General features: G+C 50.1%; 2 protein-coding genes across 3 annotated transcripts in view; one reads left to right on the forward strand and one right to left on the reverse strand.

Annotated features, from left to right (window-relative positions):
- The window catches only part of CCDC197 (coiled-coil domain containing 197), a 29,839-nt gene extending 18,205 nt beyond the window's left edge, over window positions 1-11,634 (reverse strand). Inside the window, 3 exon segments of the mRNA XM_030802276.1 lie at window positions 6,515-6,631; window positions 11,149-11,221; window positions 11,561-11,634. Of these exon segments, the coding sequence (XP_030658136.1) occupies window positions 6,515-6,631; window positions 11,149-11,221; window positions 11,561-11,634 (264 nt within the window).
- ASB2 (ankyrin repeat and SOCS box containing 2) overlaps window positions 1-19,482 on the forward strand; it is a 55,611-nt gene that overhangs the window by 6,712 nt on the left and 29,417 nt on the right. The window contains exons 1-2 of one of the 2 annotated variants that reach the window (XM_003260915.4): window positions 5,946-6,301; window positions 18,226-18,504. In XM_003260915.4, coding sequence (XP_003260963.2) covers window positions 18,299-18,504 — 206 coding nt within the window. In that variant the 5' untranslated portion in view covers window positions 5,946-6,301; window positions 18,226-18,298. Of the gene's footprint in view, window positions 1-5,945; window positions 6,302-18,225; window positions 18,505-19,482 lie in introns of those variants that run through there. The other variant, XM_030803417.1, reaches the window with a different exon arrangement.

Raw genomic sequence — 19,482 nt, forward strand, 5'->3', positions numbered from 1 at the left:
GGCTGGGAGCCAGGACGCCAGGACCACAGGGGTGCTTATTTTAGCGGATGATGTTCCATTGCTGGGTTGGAGTCCGCCCAGGACTCGGCACTGACTCACAGCTCAGCTCCTGGGGGCTCTTGGCTGGCTCTTCCTCCTCCACTCTCCTTCCCTCCTTCTGGAAGAGGTGTCACTGTCATAGAAACATGTGCTGGTCTTGGTTCCCCCTAGACCCGACTAGGTATGGGGCCCTGCAAACGGCCTCTCCAATACATACACGCACCCCTTTATTCCTGGGTATTCAGGCTGACATAAGCAGAGAGGGATGTCTGGAAGGGAGAGACCTAAAGTGTGTGTGTGTGTCTTTGTAGCCACTGGCCAGACTCGGGCTGGCAGGCAGAACCAAGGCCCTTCCCAATTCTGCCTCAGGGGCCGTGGGCTTGAGTGTGGGCACATATGTCCAACAGTTATGGAATGAGCATCTCTTATGTGCCAGGCACTGCTGTAGGCACTGACACACAGCAGTGAACAGAAGGACAAAGTATTCTAGATGGGAGAAACAGGCAACACACATATGGGAGATAAATATAGAATAGGTCAGCAGGGAGGACAATGCCAGGTGAGGGGGTAGAGTAAGGGAGGGCAGGTTCTATTTAGGCTTGGGAGAGTGAAACCCACCTTGGTGCCAGGTGTGAGTCCTGGGGCTTTCCTGTGGTGGCCACATTCTTCTTCCCACTCCCTTGCAGATTGATCAGTTGCATAGTTTCTGCCTCTGCATTTTTATTCCCCTTCTATTCCCTTTGTTTCCTTACAAAAACCCTCCCTGGAGAGCTGTTCCCAGGGTGGCCTGTGGGCCTTGTGCAAAGTTAGGGACCCCGGAAAGGCTCCAGAGATCACTGAGGCCAGGGCTGCTCAAATGCTCACTGTAATTTGTCATCAGGGGCGTGCAGATGAAAACTGCAACAAGATGCCACGGATGCCCATCACAATAGATAATATGAAAAAGATGGAGGTTGGGCGTGGTGGTTCATGCCTGTAATCCCAGCACTTTGGGAGGCTGAGGTGGGCAGATCACCTGAGGTCAGGAGTTCAATACCAGCCTGGCCAACATGGTGAAACCTCAGTCTCTACTAAAAATACAAAAAAAATTAGCTGGGCATGGTGGTGGGCACCTGTAATCCTAGCTACTTGAGAGACTGAGGCAAGAGAATCGCTTGAACCCAGAAGGTGGAGGTTGCAGTGAGCCGAGATCTCACCACTGCACTTCAGCCTGGGCAATAGAGCAGGACTCCGTCTCAAAAAAAAAAAAAAAAAAAAAATGGAATCTACCAATTGTTGGTAAGGATATGGAGTGACCGGAACTCTTATGCATGGCTGATAGGAGTGCAAACTGACGCAACTTTGGAAAGCCATGTGACAGTTTCACTCAAGTTGAAAGGCCTAAACTCTGACCCAGTGATCCCCATCCTAGGTGTATACCCAAGAGAAAGGAGTATGAATATTTACCAAAAGACATGTACTAGAATGTTCATATCTACACTCTTCATCATCGCCCAAAACTGGGAACCACCCAGATGTCCATCAACAGTAGAATGAATAAACTGTGATATATTCATAGCATGAAATACTACACAGCAATTAAAATAACAATCTACAACTCCATGAAACAATATGGGCAGGTCTCGCAATGTGTTGTTAAATGAAAGGAGACGCAATGATTTCATTCACATGAAGTTCAAAGGAACCTGTCCTGCTAGCAGTCAGGAGAGTGGTCACCCCTGGCAGGAGGTGGTGGGTGGTGGGTGCTCTTGAGGTGCTTGTAATATTCAGATGTTGGGTGTGTCGTCTGTGAAAATGCATTGGGCTGTACATTTGTGAAAGTTGCACTTTTTTGTGGGTGTATTGAACTTTAATAAAACGTTTTTAAAAATCAGTCCTGTTTGGGCCTCGACACAGATGATGTAAATCAGAATCTCTGGGGTGGGGCAGGCATAGGTAAGTGTAATATGATTCTAACGAGCAGCTAGGGCCAGATCCCAGCACAGTTCTCTTTCCGCTGGGTCACACTCCCTGCCCTCCACAGGCTTGAGTCAGATGCTTGAACGCTGTCCCTGCCTTTGTCAGGAGAGTGTCTGTGCTTTAGGACATCAACGTCTGATCCCATGGGGCATGGTTCCCACTGGCATGGTTTTCAATGTGTGAATTATTCTGCCCCCAAATTGCTGGGTGATCTCAGAGAAGGCACAGAACCTCTTGGGGCCTGAACTAGTAAATGAGGGCTCTGAGCACCAGGATAGCCAAGAGTCCCTCCAGTTAAAGGGACTACAATTCCCCTGTAAGACAGAATCTCAGCCAGAAGGAGCTTCTGGTCCGATAAACCCAAGAACTGGGAAGTGACTTGGGACTACATTCTTTTGTAAAGAGTGAGGTAAAAAATTTAGTTTGAATCTGTTTTTCTTTTTTTAAATGGAAACAAAGACAAGTGGAAAGTCAGAAAAAAGTTCACGGGTAGCACACGAGAGGTGAGGAGCGTGCAGCTGAGACCACAGTGAATATTTGGTGAGTGTCTGGGTTGATTATTACTACATATCAAACTACCTCAATCCCCAGTGGCACGAAACAACCATTTTATCATAGCTTGTGGTTTATGGGTCAGGAAGTTGTGGGTGGTTTGTCTCTGCTCCACATGGCGTTAGCTGTGGCAGCTGCAGGTGGAGGATCCACCTCCAGGAGGGCATCTTCACCCCTCTGCCTGGTGCTGGATGCTCCAGGGGCCTTGGGTGTTGCTTGCTTGGACTTCCTCACAACATGGCAGCTACAAAGCATCTCATGACCTATAGCCTCGGAAGTCTCAGGACATCATTTCCACTGTATTCTATTGTTAAATCAATCACTAGACCACCCAAAGTTCAAGAGGAGGGAGGAATAGACTCACATCTTGGATGGAGTTTGGTGTGTGTGTGTGTGTGTGTGTGCGTGTGTGCGTGCCCATGCACAGGCATGCATGCATGCATACATGTGAAGGGAAGGAATAGATGGCAGCCACCTTGGATATAAGCTATTATGTTGGTGCAAACGTAATGAATTGCTTTTTAATTAATTAATTAATTATGTTTGCACCAACCTAATACCAATGTAAGTTGATGAATATCTTTCTTTCCCCTGGCCCTCAACTCATCCCGGTCTTAGGAAGCTTGCTGCTGCCAGTAAGTGTCCACAAAACTCAAGACAAAGACAGGATTGGCCTGTGGACAGTCACAGAGGGAATTATTGAAATAGACTCTAGGAGGACACCCTTGTGAACGATGGTCCATCTTGGTAAGAGCTGGGCCCTACTGCCCAACCAGAAACTCAAATCCAATCAATTACCTAAATAATGTTGCCATTTTTTTCCACACTGTAATTGCTGAAAATTTTGAAAACACAGAGGTGACTTATTAACATGTGGCATTTCCTTCTAGATATTTTTCTATGCACACTTGTACAAAAGAGGGAAACTTCGTCTTTCCCACTTAGCATATTGTGACTGTTCCCCTGTATTTCATTTTAATTTGATAAACACTCTGCTGTTTCCCCACAGATTTTCTTCCAACTTCATCACTTTGGGAAAGCCACATGTACTTTTGGTTAGAGCTCGGATTTACCAGGGACTTGGACGGGCAATAAACGTGGGGAAAGGCTTGGTCGTGGTTGAGTAAGACAATAAACCCTATTCTCTCATTTAAGAGTGGGCTTTGGGGTCCTCGATTGTGGTCACTTTTCTGATACCTCTCGGTGGCCTGTGGTTTGGCCCCTTCTGTGGAAAGGCTCGGGTGGGGACGTGACCCAGTGAAGGAGGCAGGGCCTTGGCTCAGCCCCCGTGGCATACTTGGTCTCCTTATCTGGACACTGGGGATAACACACCCAGCCTGTCCACCTGACAGCTGCCCTACATCTCAGATGAGGAAAAGAATGTGAATGGGCTAGGCGAGGTTTTCATCCCTATGTGATGCACCCCGGCAAAGGTCCTTCATGCTTGAATTGACAGCCCTGGCTAAAACCCCACTGCTGGTGAATTATGAGCACGGGAGGAGCCCAGAGGAGAAGAGGACACAGTGACGCTGGATTCCTTGGTATGGGGACAGGGGAGCAGAAGTCCTCATCCAGAGGACATGTTGTCTGCTGGTCTACAGGACAGTATGTATCCAGGGCACTCTTCTAGCAGCTTCTTCCCAAAGGAACCACTATCAGCAACCTAGACCTTCGGGAATTTTTCCATCCTGCCTTGTGGGGTTCCTTGTTCTGCTCCAACATTTGGGTTGTAGGAGATACAGCTATGGCTAAAAGCAGTGGTCTTTATGTCAGACATAACTGGGTCAGGTAAGCTAAGCCATCACTTACAAATTGTGGCATCGTAGACAAACCACCCAACCTGTCTGAGCCTCGGTTTCCTCATCTGTCACATGGGGTGATGCTTGGAAGGTTGTTGTGAGTGTGGCAAGATGATGCCTTCATGTTGCAATCAAAGTGTGTCCAGCAAGCCCCCATCTTCTGCTCTCAACCCCCACCCCCAAGTGCATTTTCTGTTCTCTGTGACTCTTATCCACAACTTGGGTCTTGATTTTCTAAACCTGAGTCCAGGCATAATACTCGGGATCTGGAGTCTGAGTTTCTCTAGCTCTGTTGACCACAAGAGCTTTGTCTGGACTGAGAGGATGAGGCAGAGGGCAACCTAGGAAGGGCCTTGCCTGACCATGGCCCACCTTCCAGGTCGGATTGGTGAGGGGCAGGTGGTGGGCAGGAAGTTGAGGAACCTGTGTTTTGCCTCCAGCAAGGAGACCAGGAAAGCAGCCCAGCCTCGGGGAGCTGTCCCACAGAGGCCACTGGAACGTCCTACTGGGGAGGAAAGTCTCCAAAAAGTAAAAAGAATCTGACAGCCCCTTGTCTGTCCTTCTCCTGCACTCCCTCCGTAGCACATGGGTCTGGAAGGGGCTGAACTTGAGCTAACTTTGAGGGGCCATCCAGCCACAGTGGCCTGGGAAGACTGTCCCAGCTGAGGTGATGAGCAATTTGGCAGGTACCAGGGAAGCTGGGGGACCGTCTGGGGACTGCTGGTGTCCCTCCCATTTTTACCACCAGTCAGACATCCAGAACCTTGACCCAACCCCATGGCACCTGGTATACTGAGATGTATTTCCTTGTGGAATATTCAAAGTGTGTGTAAAGGCATCCTGAGGTTTCCTGAGTTTGAATCGGTGAGAAATCATGCTGTGGCTGTCATAAATCCCACATCCTCCAAGGGGAATGGGCCACTGAAACAAAAATGATTCTCCCCTTAGAGGAACAGACCAATTCATGTTTCTGGACCCCCAATTCTGAGGCATGAGATGTGAACACATGGGTGGGAGCATAGGTGCTTGGCCATGTCCTGTCACATCCCGGATGCTCAGTGCGTGTGACTGTGTGTGTGTTGTCTTTGACATTCGATCTATTCCAGAAATGGGACGTTCTTCCCTAGACCAGGAGGAAGGGCTCTCTTCTGCTGTGTATCTCTGCCCAGGGCTTGCCCGCATGCCTCTGTGTTTGTTTGTTGGCTCAGTTGTACCCTGGCTCTTTGTATCCCCAGCCCCACCCCACAGTATCCAGACACCTGCTATCCCCAAATGCTGCCACAAGCTCAGCACCAAACCTTGATTTCTCCAAAGCCCTTTTACACCAACTCCTTCATCTCTTCTGTCCCCTCTTCCCTTCTCTTTCACTCCATCCTCTTCCTTCCTGCTGTCTTGCCTTCCCTCCTTTGTTGCCTTTTCTTCTCCTCTCCCCCCTTTCTTCCTCCTCCCTTGCTCCTCACTCTGTCTCCCAACTCTGCATCTCCTCATCTTCATTCCCTGCCTCTGTCTCTGACCCACTGCATCTCTCTCCTGTCTGGCTCCCTCCTGGGTAGTTCCAGAAACATACCCATATATGGCCTCCATGTCAAGGATCACAAATGATGACATCACGTGAGGGCCAAAGCTCCGGGATCCTCTCTGAAGTGAGAGTCTGTATTCGATGCACCCGGAGGAACGGAAGGCAGGATCCCAGCTTCCTCAGTGCAACCTCCAAACAGGAAATCTGAGATGCATAACATCTTATAGTTTGGCTTGTCAACGTTGGTCATGCGGTGGCCCCAAAATAAACTCCCTGCTTCAAAGGAGAGCGTTTCAGAACTGCCTGGCAGAGCAGCCAGAAGCTTGGGGCCAGGGCAGAAGGAAAACTCGGGGAACATGTTCTGAATTAAGACACTCTCAAGAAAATCCTTTGTATTACCCCTGAATTGTACCCTTGTTTCAGAGCCTAACAGGTAATGCATGCTTTCAACTTTCTTATACAGATCTTGCAAAAGATTGTTTGGCTGGCGGGGATTTTTGGCTGCAGTACTTACTGGAAACCTCTTGTAGTCAAACTGCGATGTTGCTTTTCCCTCTCTCTCGTATTTTCTTGAGTTATACAGCATGCTGGTGGCTTTCATTTTGGATCCAATAAACAAGAGACTCAGCAATTTGCATGTACTTACCCATTCTTCTGGTGGACTCTTGCTCAGAATATCACTCTGCTGTGCACTTCTAAAAATGGAAATGCAAAAGGACTTATCAATGATGCTATTGTTGGGTCCGTAGGTCTTGGGCAATATCTGTGTCAGACAAATGACTTTCAGAAATGCTTTCAGGTCAGGCGCACAGATAGAGGTTTTCATGAGTGGGAGTTAATTTAATTAACTGTTGCAGAGTGCCCAGGCATGCACGGTATTGTGGGAGATCACAGCAACCAAGGTGCCGTGGGCTCTGTTTTCAACTGTTTGGGAATTAGGAGAGGAAATGGAGGAATGTTATTTATGTGAGACCTAACAAAGCTGTGGAATGCAGGGGACGCAAGAATGCCATGCGTGTGTGTGCACACGCGTATGCATGACACATTTAAGGAGGCCATGGCCTTTGAAAGGATAGGTGGGATGCCTCAGGGTGGAACCAGAGACCTCCAGGTGGAGGAGCAGCTTGGGCAAAGGCGGGGAAGTCAAGGGACCTGGGGTGATGGTGGAAAGTGAAATGTGGCTCTGGCAAGGGGTCTTGCACGTGAAAAATGGGGGTGGGGCTGGAAGGGGAGGACAGAGGGAGAGGCAGATCCTTCCAGGCCAAGCAAGAAGTTGCAACACTTTCTGAGAGTTTCTGAGCAGAGGACAGCACACAAATAGCCACACGCATTGAGCATCTGGGATGTGACGGGACATGGCCAGGCACCTACACTCCCACCCGTGTGTTCACATCTCAGGCCCCAGAGTTGGAGGCCCAGAAACATGACTTGGTTTCTGGTGCCTCTAGGTGGAGAATCATTTTCATTTCAGTGGCCCATTCGCCTTGGAGGATGTGAGATTTGGCTTCGGCGGCTCTTCGGGAAGCCAGGGGTATGGACTGGAATGAGGAGTCAAGGAGGCTGGTGACTCCTAGGGACGGCAAGTAAATGAGGAAGGCCTGAAGTAGGGCAGTAGCTGAGCCCCTGCACAGCACAGGAGTGCTCTTCCGAAGATAAACTTGTTTGGTGAGGCGAGGGCTTGAGGGGACTCAGAGGGGCACAGGTAGAACCAGCTGGGGCCAGCACCCCCACCACAGCCCTGACCTCTGCCTGGGCAGAAGCACCATGAGGCAGCCAGTGGCAGATGCTTGAGGCACTTCCAAAACAGGTGGACGGGTCCTGACAGCTGGTGGCAGGCCCATGTGCTGCATAGCGGCCCCAAGAAGCTGGCAGCGGCTCCACTGGGCGCCATGCTGGTTTGCATCATCTGTTCTTGCACAAACAGGCTGGGTCATGAGTGCCTTGTGGCGGTGGGGGTGGGGGACGCTGTATAACCCACCCATGGTGACCTTACAGTGAACAACAACACAGGCCATACCAGCAAGCCTTCGTTGAGCACTGGCCCAAGCTTGTGTGCAGATTTCTCTCATTGACTTCGGTCAAGGCCACCATGAGTTACAGGTGATCGTTACTCCCATTTTCAGGTCTGGAAACAGGTTGTGAGAGCTTAAAGGTCTTGCTTAAGGCTGGACGGCTGCAAGTGTTGGAGTCAGGAATCTGACCTCTTGGTCTGCAAGGTCCACATTCAAAGCCACAGTGTGCTGTGGCCTCTCGAGGTGCTGTGGCAGTGGTAAACGGGACCATCGTGCACCCAGGGGAAATGTCTCTGGCACAGTCAAGGCATCATAAGGTGCCCGTATATTGTGGACAGGCTACATCCAAAGAGTCTTCCCAAAGGAGGCACAAAAATATCTTTGGGCCCGCCCAGTGTCCTTCCATTTCTGCACTGCAGAGGATCAGGCTGCCCACAGGAGGCGGCTGTCACAGGAGTGGCTTGTGTCTGTGGTTCTCTTTCCTTAGCACCATCGTTTGGAATAATTAACGCCCAGGAATATAAATGGAGTTATTAAGAGCTTTGTGGTTGAGAGGAATGTTTTTGGGGAGGTGGTGCTGAAATAAAAGTAAATTGAAATTCCTAAACTACCTGTTTTTTTAAAAGAACGGGACATAGAGGAGTAAAAAAGGAGAGAGGAAAGCAGAGAAAAGAGAAGAGAAAGATTTAAATAAAGGTGAGGTCGGGGAACTCAGAGGAGAGAGGATAAAAAAAAGGAAAAAGAACCTTGCCGATTTGGGTGAGATCTAGCTCAAAAGATTTCCAGCCAGCCCTGCAGGTGAGGAGGGGGCTATGGAGGGTTCCCCCTGCCCTGCCCGAGCCTTCCCACTCTGCTGCCTGGGGTTAGGGCCTCCGGAACCCCCTATGTGTTCTGCCACTAAGGAACCAAGGTGAGGGTCTGCAGTCTTTGGGTGCCCAAAGGACAGAACAGGGCTAGGCGGGCTGCACTAGGACAGGGGTGTTGGGGAGGCTCAGAGGTGGACTGACGAGCCCCGTCCACCACTGTCGCCCCCACCTCCGGTCATTGGCACAGATGGCAGAGGCTGGCATTGGTAAAGCCTAGGCAGAATATGGGTCAGGGGCCTGGAATCCTGTGTCCTGAGCTGTGAGTGTCTGAGCCACACAGATGCAGGGAGGGGCCAGCCTCTGGCAGGGCCAGGAGGCAGCAGAAGGGCCCTTCACTCAGGAGGTGGAGAAGAAGGTGACCCACGGGCCTGGAGATCAATAGCTCGGGGACCCAAAGAAGGAAACTGGAAACTTGGCCTTTGTGGGTGCTTTCCTTAGCTGTTGGTGCGGGCACTGCCGCAGGTAGTGGGCATTTGGGCCTGTGCAGAATGGATGCTCATCGTTGCAACAGGGCACTTTCCACATTAAAAAAACCTTCCACAGGGAGGTTTCTCCTATGTTTTTCCTTCTTTCCTTTCTCCCTCTCACCATCATTCTTGCTCTCTTTTTGGAGTGGCATCCTCAATGTACATCAGTAAGTAAATAAATTACCAAGACTTTTCGTTAGGGTCTTAGACTATTGGGGAGAGATTCACCCAGATTTGGGTCAGCAAGAGGCGCTCCATTTCAGATGGAGCCTCAGTCTCCTCCTCTATACAATGGGCACAGAGCGTCTGCTGGCGTGGGAGCACAGCCAGCTTTGGACAGGTTCAAATCCCTGGTTGTCACCTCCTGTAGGGTGATGTAGGGGCAGTCACACCCCCACTCCATACAGAGAGAAGAGCCCTGTCTCGTGGAGTCAGCTGGGGCTTGCAGCCTTGAGCACACCTCTTGAGTCACCTCCAGCAGCCCCAGCCCAGCCTTGGAAGCCCCAAGTCCCTGGCACCTGAAAGCCGGGAGCTTGAAATCAGCATCAAAAGGTCTGAGATGACGCAGCCAGTGGCGGTGGTGGCCGGGAGTAAACTGGAAGCTTGGCCTTTGTGGGTGTTTTCCTTAGCTGATGGTGTGGGTCTGAGCAAAGACTCAAACTCCTAGCAGCTGTCAGGCCTTAGACACCAGGCCCCAGGGCAGCCAGAGGCTTGAGAGCACTGCCCCCATGGCCAAAGGCCCACCCTGGTTATGACTTGGCCACTCATAGGGGTCAAGGGCAAGGTGGCTGGGATTCCATTCCCTCTTCCTTACCAAGGTCAGATCATTTCTTAGCCAGAGCAGAGATGAAACCTCCAGAGGGATGAGGTTTAGGGTCACAGAGCAACTGACTCCTTGCCATGCCCTTAATGTTGTGTCAGAGGGCCTGATGAAGATGGGGCAGGCTGACGTGGTCTCAACCTCTGTACCACACACATTCCAGGCCTTAGTCTCCTCATCCGCACCGTAGGAAGACCACTCTTCTCCCTAGCACTGAAAAAGTAAAATGAGGCAACCTGTGAAAGTGGCTTGGATGGAGACAGGACAAGGACCCACAGGCACCAGCTTAATTTTTATGGATTAGGTTTTAAAACAATAGGACCCGGGAAGGGGAGAGAACAGTGTCCTACACCCCCGAGCACCCCAGCTGGAAGCGTTTCCTTGGGTCTCCTAGGACCACCCTGGATCCTGGGGGGAAAGGCAGATCAGAAAGGTAAGTTTAGGCAGAAGGAGAGAGCATTGCAAGGAAGGAGGTCAAGTGCCCTGCGTGCCAAGGAACAGCCCGCTTAATTCCCGACTTCTCGTGTGTCCCCAGGCTAGCCCAAGCAGCCAGGTTTTAGGGTTGCCTCAGCTAAGGGCCATGCGAGATTTGGGAGACCTTGAAGCTTTTGGAGTAGATTTATAGAGAGTATGTATATGTGTGTATATTATATATATTATGTATATAGTCATATATAACATATTATATTATTAATATAAAAATATATAATTATATATTATATACTTATATATTATATATATTATGTGTGTATATTATATAATATATAATACATGTAGCATGTATGTAGTGTTTTTGAATATGAACACACACACACACACACACACACACACACACACACACACATCGTCTTCAGTTTGATTCTGGCCTTCACTTAAATCTTGAAAAACATCCGGTGGTTGCTATTCATTGTGTGGGATGAATAGTTGGTGTAAAATCAGATGTAACCTCTAATCTCTTCCTTGTCACCTTCTCCTTCAGTGTGCCTCAGTTTCCTCATCTATAGACTAGGAACTATAATACCTTTATAGATTTATTATGTGGTTCAAACTAAAGACAAATATGAGAGAGAACTTCCCTGCAAGGGAAGGCTTTATGGTTAAGATTCTCCCCATACCTGCTGCAGTGAGACGTAGTGACCTGAGAGTGACACGTGGATCTGAACCGCAGGCTTTGCATAAGAGCTAAACCTAAAAGGTACAAGTGAACCCTGACCAAAATACTCAGCCGCACTTGCTCTGTGTCCAGCACTGTTAAATGAATTATGTGCTCACGAAATGGCCGCTCTTGTCATTTGTTGGCAGTCACCTCATGCAGAAATTCAAGCTTCCAAAGTCTAGGGCAGCAGATGATGTGAGCAGAGAGGGCAGGGGGACAGGAGGGTTCCTGGAGAGTGGGGAATTTGAAAGAAGGGGGCAGAATCCATCCTGCACCCAGGCTGGCTTCAGGGGAGGGCGTGGAGATCCCCTTCCTCCCCAAGCTCCAGCCCCATGATTGACCCTTGGGACCACCCGGCAGGCTCTGCGCACAGCCCGGGGAGCTGACAGTCACAGCGGCAGCTTTCGACCACAGCTGTCACGCGAAGGCTGGGCTTGGGGCTCATTTTCACTTTCACTCTCAATCTTGTTAAATGGAGGAGAGCTTGTGGGAATTCAAATCCCTTGGATGGAGCCTCCTAGAAAACTGCCAGCTGGGCACGAGTTTCAGGTGGTATCCTCCCAGCCGGAACAGGTTTAGGCTGTTTCACCCACTTTCTGGGGTCATGGCTGAGAATCGCAGCATCTGGGGACCTGTGGAATAACACGAGCAGATTTTTAGGGGCCACCGGCTGTGTGCCAGGTGCTCCACATTTATACCTGTCACCTCATTTCACCTGACAACACCTCCATAGGCCGGATGCCCTTTTCTTCATTTTATAGATGAGTCAAGTGAGGCACCGACTAACCTGCTCCACATCACAGGGCCAGGAGGTGGCAGAACTAGGGCTGAGTGTGGGCAGTGGGGCACTGGGGCCATGCCACCATCTACCACTGTGCAGTAAACTTCTCCATAACAGCTGTGCTTCCAAGGGTTTGAAGCACTGTCATGATCCCATCGTTCATTCACCCGTCCGTCCCGTATTTATTCGATACCTATTGTGTACCTGGCTTTGGGTTAGTTCCTGGGGTTACAACATGAGTGCGACATAGTCCTGCTCCTCAGAAGTTTCTAGACTTTCTAGAGAGACAGGCCCATAGCAGGCAGTCCAAGCAGTAGAATGTGAAGGGGGCCCTTGGAGGCAGCAGAGGACTCTCAGCCATCAGGGAGGCTTCCTGGTAGAGGAGATGCTGGAGCTGTTTCTGGAAGGTCACCTTCAGGGCAGGGTAGGCTGACGAGCAGCTCCATCCACAAACACAGCCAAGGATGCCAAGTGGCTTGTGCAGCCTCACACACCTGACCCAAGTCCCTGGCATGACCCAAGCCTCTGGTGGAGCTTGGTGTGGTGGAGGATGGCTGCCAGCCTCCCTCTTGGCCCCACCTTCCCAGCTGTGTCTCCTCTAGCCCCCAGTTTTCTGCTAAGACATCTGGAGAGTGACCACCTGCCACCCCAGCCCCTCAAACAACCACATAGACCCACCCCATCCACCGCCAGTTCCCGGGAAGACCCTGGCTGTCTGCAAACCTGGGTTGGTAGAGAGAGGAAGGTACTAGGAGGAAAAGGACCACTTTTTAAATGTGATTTTTTCGTCACTATAGCCCTGCCAGGGTCCGTGTCTCTTTTCCCATTTCACAGATGTGGAGACTAAGGCCCAACTTAGAAGAGCACCGGCTCTGAATGAACCAGGTACTGCTCTGAGTGGATTTGCCTGAGTAATTTACATGGATTAACCTAAGTAACCCTGTCACAGCCACTTTACAGATGTCACCTGGGGAAAGGTGGGGCTCCTCAAGAACCAATGTCTGGGGTTCTGCAAAGAGGGCAGGAGAGGCACTCCTGAAGGCCCTGGGGGGCCAGGCCTCCCCTGCTCCACCCTGGCCTTGGACTGGCCCCTCCCTCTACCAGGAAGCCTCCCTGATGGCTGGGCAAGGCCTATTAGACTCCTGCTTTCCTTGGGAAAGGGCTATTTTTGATTCCAATCAGCCTCCCAGAGTGTCCCTTGAGGCTGCTGGCCTCCCTCCAAGACTTAGGCCCAGAAGGCCGCCCAACCCCCAGGCAGAGGTCTCAGAAATCAAGCTGGGCAGCATCTTCATGACAAAGGGAAACTGAGGTCCAAAGAGGGGCAAGGCATCACCCAAATCAATGCCCTCTCCCAAGAAATAGGTGCTCTGACCATGTCCATTTTACAGATAGAGAAACCACTATTCCAGAGGCTCTCCCGACTAACAACCAGAAAAGCTGGGATGTGAACTCAGTCAAGCTGGCTCCACACGCTGCTTCATAACTTCCCCCTCGTGCTAGGGCTGAGCAGCACCACCTGTCCCCCAGGAGACGCTGCCATAGTATCCCTGACAGTTGTCACCAGCCTACGATTGCATCAGTTCAGGGACGGGGAGTTTCCTGCCCTGAAGCGGCCTATGCGTTGCACACTTACTAACACCCAGACCCATAGCCAGACTCATTGCACACTTACTAACAGCCAGACCCACAGCTGAGCCTGTACACACATGAGCCCTTTTGACTCTACCACCAACCCCATAATAACACTTGCTAATATCTCCATTTTATGCATTTTATCCACTTTACCCATAAAGGTGGGTAACTTACCCAAGAACCCTTGAAGGCTGGGGACCTCAGTGGGAAAAGCAAGAGATATGTGGGTCCACAGTGGGGTAGGAAATTTGCCTCCTCAAAGGCAGAGGCCCTCTCTCTCAAGTAAACTCCATAACAGCTGTGCTTCTAAGGGTTTGAGCACTGTTGTGGTCCTATCATTCATTCACCTGTCCATCTAGCATTTATTAAATACCTTTTGTGTACCCAGCCTTGGGTTAGGTCCTGGGGTTACGAGTGTGACACAGTCCTGCTCCTCAGAAGTTTCTGGACTTTCTAGGGAGACAGGCCTATAGCAGGTAGTCCAAGGAGTAGACCTTCTCAAGGTCCTGTCAAGGTTAAGCCCTTCTCCTCCCTCTGCATGTACCTTCCATGCAGCAGGCAAAGAGGCTGGTGTGGTGCCCAGGGCACAGATATAGGCCAGGGGGTGCTGGGCAGCTGGGAGGATAGCTGACTGCAGCTGGATGAGGACAGGTCTGCTCCAAACCCACGTGTGTGTCAGTTGCTTGGGTCAGTGTTCCTGGAATTGCCAGAAGGAGCATTGGATTTGAGGTTGGAAGATCAGGCGTCGAATCCCAGCTTTCCAGCTGTCTGTCCTCCTATAAACCCTTCCCCTCTCCATCTAAACCTTACCTGCCTCATCTGTAAAATGGAACCATTAACGTAGGAGCATCAAGGTCCTTTTGGAAGGAGAGGGGCTGTAGAGGAATTAAGTTAATTCAGTGAAAAAGCTTCCTACCTTCCAGGGCTGTGTGAGGGTAATGACATGGATAATTGGCCAATGTAAAGTCTCTGAGTGGTGTCAACCCATGGGAGAGGCTTGGGAAGGGCCTGGTGAGTCTGGAATTAGATGCAGGATTGGTGATTCTGGGTGACCATTACCTAGCTGCCTTCGCCTCCAGGAAGGCACATGGTCAGGAAGGGCCACTGCAGCCACGTGCTATGAGTCTCTGGCCCATACCAGGCTGCAGGGCCAGCAGCTGCCTGGAGATGATGAGGGGTCCCCATTAAATAATCATGTTACCCCTTACAAACTGCCTACACATCTTAGCTCACGTATGCTTCTACAGCGTAGCGAAGTAGCTTGTGTCCTTCCCATTTTTATTGATAATGGAACTGAGGCCCAGAAAAGGGGAAGTGACCCGCCCCAGGTCATATAGCTAGTAAGTTGCAGAACTGAAAGTAGACTTAGGGGTCCTGACCTGCAGACTCAAGATCCCTCCACTTCCCCAAGGTTTTCTGTTCCCCCATGGCCAATACTAAGCTCTTTTTGTCAACGTGGCCATAGGGGATCTCCAGGGACAGAGAGTTTGAGGTTTAATAGCACAGAGCCAAACCAAACGTCTCGCTGAGTTGCAGACTCTTCAGAACTGAAAAATCTGTGGAAACCTTCCAGCCCCAAATCCTCCTTTTGCAATGAGAAAACTGAGGCCCAGAGTGGGACAGGGACTTAGCTGAGGTCACAAAGCCCTTTGGCATTAGCATGGCAATTATAGCTCAGCCTATGACTCTTAGTGCAGTGCTCTTCCCCCTTGTGCCCTGGCTTTGAGCAGACACCTTTAGATGGTTGCACCAGGATGCCAGACCAGGTCCTGGGCACCAGCACTTTCTGCTAGTTTAGCACCATGTGCACTGAGCCCCTACCTTGCACCAGGCGCTGGGGTATGTAAAGCCAAACCAGCTCTAGAGAAGAGGAGGGTGTCACACCTCACTGGGCAGAGCCCCTTCCCCGCCCCTCTGAAGGCAGACCTGGGCCAACTCAGACCTGGCAGGGACCCCAGCCACAGAGAAGCAGCGAAGGGGTGGGAAGCCAGGCCTGGGCCAGCTGGAGATGGGGGCTCCACCCAGCTGCACAGGTACCTCCTGCCAGTACCAGAGGGCCAGAGGACAGGCTCTAGTCTACCCTGCCATTTAACAGATGGAAAAACTGAGGACACAAGAGAGAAGAGGGGTGCTCATGGCTGACTTGGGACAGAAACCAAAGTCCCTCAGTTCCCTGTCCTGGGCTCCTTTCACAATAAGTAAAACTGCTGCTACTGCTGTAAATAACAGCACTCCAAGCATCAGGCAAAAAATGATTGTGAGGTCATGACCCTTCCCCTCCCCTAGTGTGGACCACAGACTGGCCATCTGACATATTAATCTCATTGAACAGTGGTTCTCAACCCTGGCCACACACTAACATCACCAGAGAAGCCTCCAGCATTGCATTCCCTGGGTCCCAGCCCTGAGGCTTGGAGTTCATTGATCCGGGGCCGAACCAGGTCCTTGATATGTTTTCAAGACTCTCAGCCAGGCCTGAGAGCCATCTGTTAAGATGATTTTGACTGCCTATAAGAGAAAACCCAAATAACATTGGCTAAACCACAAGGATCTTCAGGACCTAACAAGCAGGATGGGGCGGGCGGACCCAGCATTGGTTCAGCGGTTTTGCAACATAATGAAGGACCCAGAAAAACTATTATTCATTATGCCAAACCCATTGTATCAACCTGTCATTCACTGTCCCCCTCATGGTCACAAGATGGCTGCTGCCACTCCAAGCATCAAGTCCTCCAAGCACTAAGCAGAGGTTGGGGAAAGGAGTCATTTTGTTCACTACTCTCTCTTTTAGTAGAAAGGAAAGTCTTCCATAGGACCACCCCAGCAGATTTTCTGTTATAACTTTTTGGATAAAACTAGGCTACAGTCCCACCCCTGGGCTTGTCACCAGCTGAGGCGGTGAGATTGTCCCACCTGGCTTGAAGCAGTCATGACTCATCCATGGGACAGGGCACCCTGTTGCCTAGACAAAGCCAGGTTCTGCTATCAGGAAAGATGGGGGAAATGGCTGTTGAAGGGACCATCCACAGAATCTGCCACACCGTATGAAAATGGAGCTGTTTGGCCAGCCATGCAGTGAACTTTGACCTCCTCATATAAGGTGCTGGCCTTGGAAAGAGGATCCAGGGTCAAGTCCACCCATGAACTACTGACCACAGCTCAGGTGAAGTTCCTCTTCCCAGAAGGATCTGGGTAGGCTTCCCAGAAGAGGGGCACTTGCCCTGGGCCTTGAAGAAGGAGAAGGCTCATCTGAGGAGGTTGGGCTCAGGTGACCATGTGGGTTCTCTCTGGGGCCTAGGCTGAGGGGCAGCAAGCTCCAGCGGGAAGCTCTTCTCTTGGTGATGACAGAAGAGCAAGGGCAAACCCCAGTGTACATACTTGTCATGCATCTCCTTGACGCATGTCCATCAGCACTCACAGGCCAGGGCAAGTCATGCATATTGAGACCCATATCAACAGGGAAGGGTGGGGAAAGATCTGCCTTTAGGGAAAGGGAGTGAATATTTGCTGAACAAATCAAAGTAATGCACTGGTATTCGGGGTATTTTTTAGAAGGCCATGTGATTCAATGTTCAGCCAGGACCAAGAACCATTGACCCACACAGTGTGAGTCAGCCAGCCAGAATGAAAATCAAGCTTAGCTGATTCCATTTCATATTCTTAAAGCATTGGCACCCAACTGGAGTCTATTACTCTTTGAGGCATTTTTAAGAAAAGAGTCACTGGAATTGACACGGGACGTTATTTTAATGACTGATTTTAACTAGATCATGTGATTTCAAGTAATGGGTCTGTGTCTGATTCATCTCTGGTATTCTCAGGCCTGTCACAGTGCAAAGAAATGGAGAAATGCCAGGATCTATGCTCTTGGTAACTGGTATGCAATCCTGTGTAAGCTCCATGAGGGCAAGGATTTTTGTCTGTTGGAGTCATCGTTGTATCCTCCGTGCTTAGAAGAGTGCCTGACACAGAGTGGGTGCTCAACAAGTGACCTTTTAGTTAATGTATGCATAAATACAGGGATAGATAGGTTATCTGGAATGGAAAAATAAACAATGGATGAGTGGATGGTTGGATAGATGGATGTATGGTGGGTGGATGTGATGATGCATGAATAAATGGATGGCTGGGTGGACAGATAGCATAATGGAGGGATGGGAGGACAGATGGATGGATGGTTGGATGGACAGAAAGATGAATGGATAGATGAATGATGAGTAGTGATGAGAGAATAGACAGATAAATGGTCAGATGAGTAGACAGATGGATGGATAGGAGGATAGATGGAGGGCGGTTGAGTGGGTGGTTGGATAGTTGAATATATGTATAGAGGGATGGATGGATTTTTTGGGAAGGTAGATAACATATAGATCGGTGGGTAGATGGATGTATGGGAGGATGAATAAATGGATGGATGGTGAGATGGGCTGGTGGGTAAATGAATAGATGAGTGGATGGATGGATGGATATATAGATGGACAGGTGGTTAGGTGGGTCATGTGACCAATGAATGAATTTAGAATGAATGTGTTATTGTCAGTGAAATGCACACCCTTCCCTGAGGGTAAACATAGCTATGCTGCAAAACTGTTCATGACCAGGATGGTTTTGGTTTCCTCACAGGGTTTTCTGATTTGCTGTTCCCTCCTCCCCACTGGGTGTCTGTTCTGGAGGCCAGGGTGAGAGGTGGAGGAGGATGGCAACGCAGATCAGCACTCGGGGCAGCCAGTGTACCATTGGGCAGGAGGAGTACAGCCTGTACAGCAGCCTGAGTGAGGATGAACTGGTGCAGATGGCCATCGAGCAGAGCCTAGCGGACAAGACAAGGGGCCCAACCACTGCTGAGGCCACCGCGTCTGCATGTACCAACCGCCAACCGGCCCATTTCTACCCATGGACCAGGTGAGCAAGGCGAGGCTGATGAGGGAAGTGGGCCATCCAGGACATCCACAGACTGTAGATCCCTAATGTTGTTAATCCAAAACCAAGGTATCTTGGTCTCTAGGTTGCCTTTCACACCTTTCCCATTTACATTTGTTATCTGAACTTACTGAGCTCTGGCTGTGCCAGGTACTGCAGTGGGTGCTATACACACTCTGCCTCCTTTCATCCACTTAAGGACCCTCTCAGCGGGCTCTGGGTTACAGACCCATTTAAAAAGGAAGCTGAAGTTCAGGGCTGAAAAAGAGGCCTGAGGTCACATAGCCAGTAGATAATGCTGCAGAGATCGGAGCTGCCTGGCTCCCTATCTTACAATGCAGCCTCCCTTGAAAAACATGTCTGGTAAGCAAGGGATGTCTGCCCAGCAGGGCCATCCTGTCTCCTTCTTCTAGCCCCCCACTCTCAGCCCCACTTCATCCTCTCAGTCACAGGACTTTCTAAAGCAGCGCCATCCAAATATGACACCAGCCACAACTGCAACGCACGGATGCAATTTTAAAGGTTCCAACAGCCAAAAAAGTAAAGAGAAACAGGTGAAATTAATTTTCATTGATAGCTCACATCTGAAATATCACCATTTCCAATAGATTTATATTTCCATCAATATAAAATTATGAATGGGATTGTTACCATTTCTTTTTGCCCATCAATTCTTTGAAATCCAGTGTGTATTTTACACTCACAGCGCATCTTGATTCAGACCAGCCATGTTTCAAGCACTCCCTAGCCACATGTGGCCAGTGACGACCTTATCAGATGGTGCAGATGTAGAAGACACCTTCTTTGTAGGAGGTGGGAGCTAGAGAGGTGATTAAGCAGAGTGGTGATCGATCTTAGAATGCATTTGGAAAAGACCTATATAAGCCATAAAATTGCTTTTGCTCCTCACCCCCGCCCCCAGCCAAGGTCAAGGGTGTTTGGGCATGAATGGCAGGGCAT

This window comes from Nomascus leucogenys, chromosome 22a (genome assembly GCF_006542625.1).
Source record: "Nomascus leucogenys isolate Asia chromosome 22a, Asia_NLE_v1, whole genome shotgun sequence".
In the NCBI taxonomy this organism is placed as follows: domain Eukaryota; kingdom Metazoa; phylum Chordata; class Mammalia; order Primates; family Hylobatidae; genus Nomascus; species Nomascus leucogenys.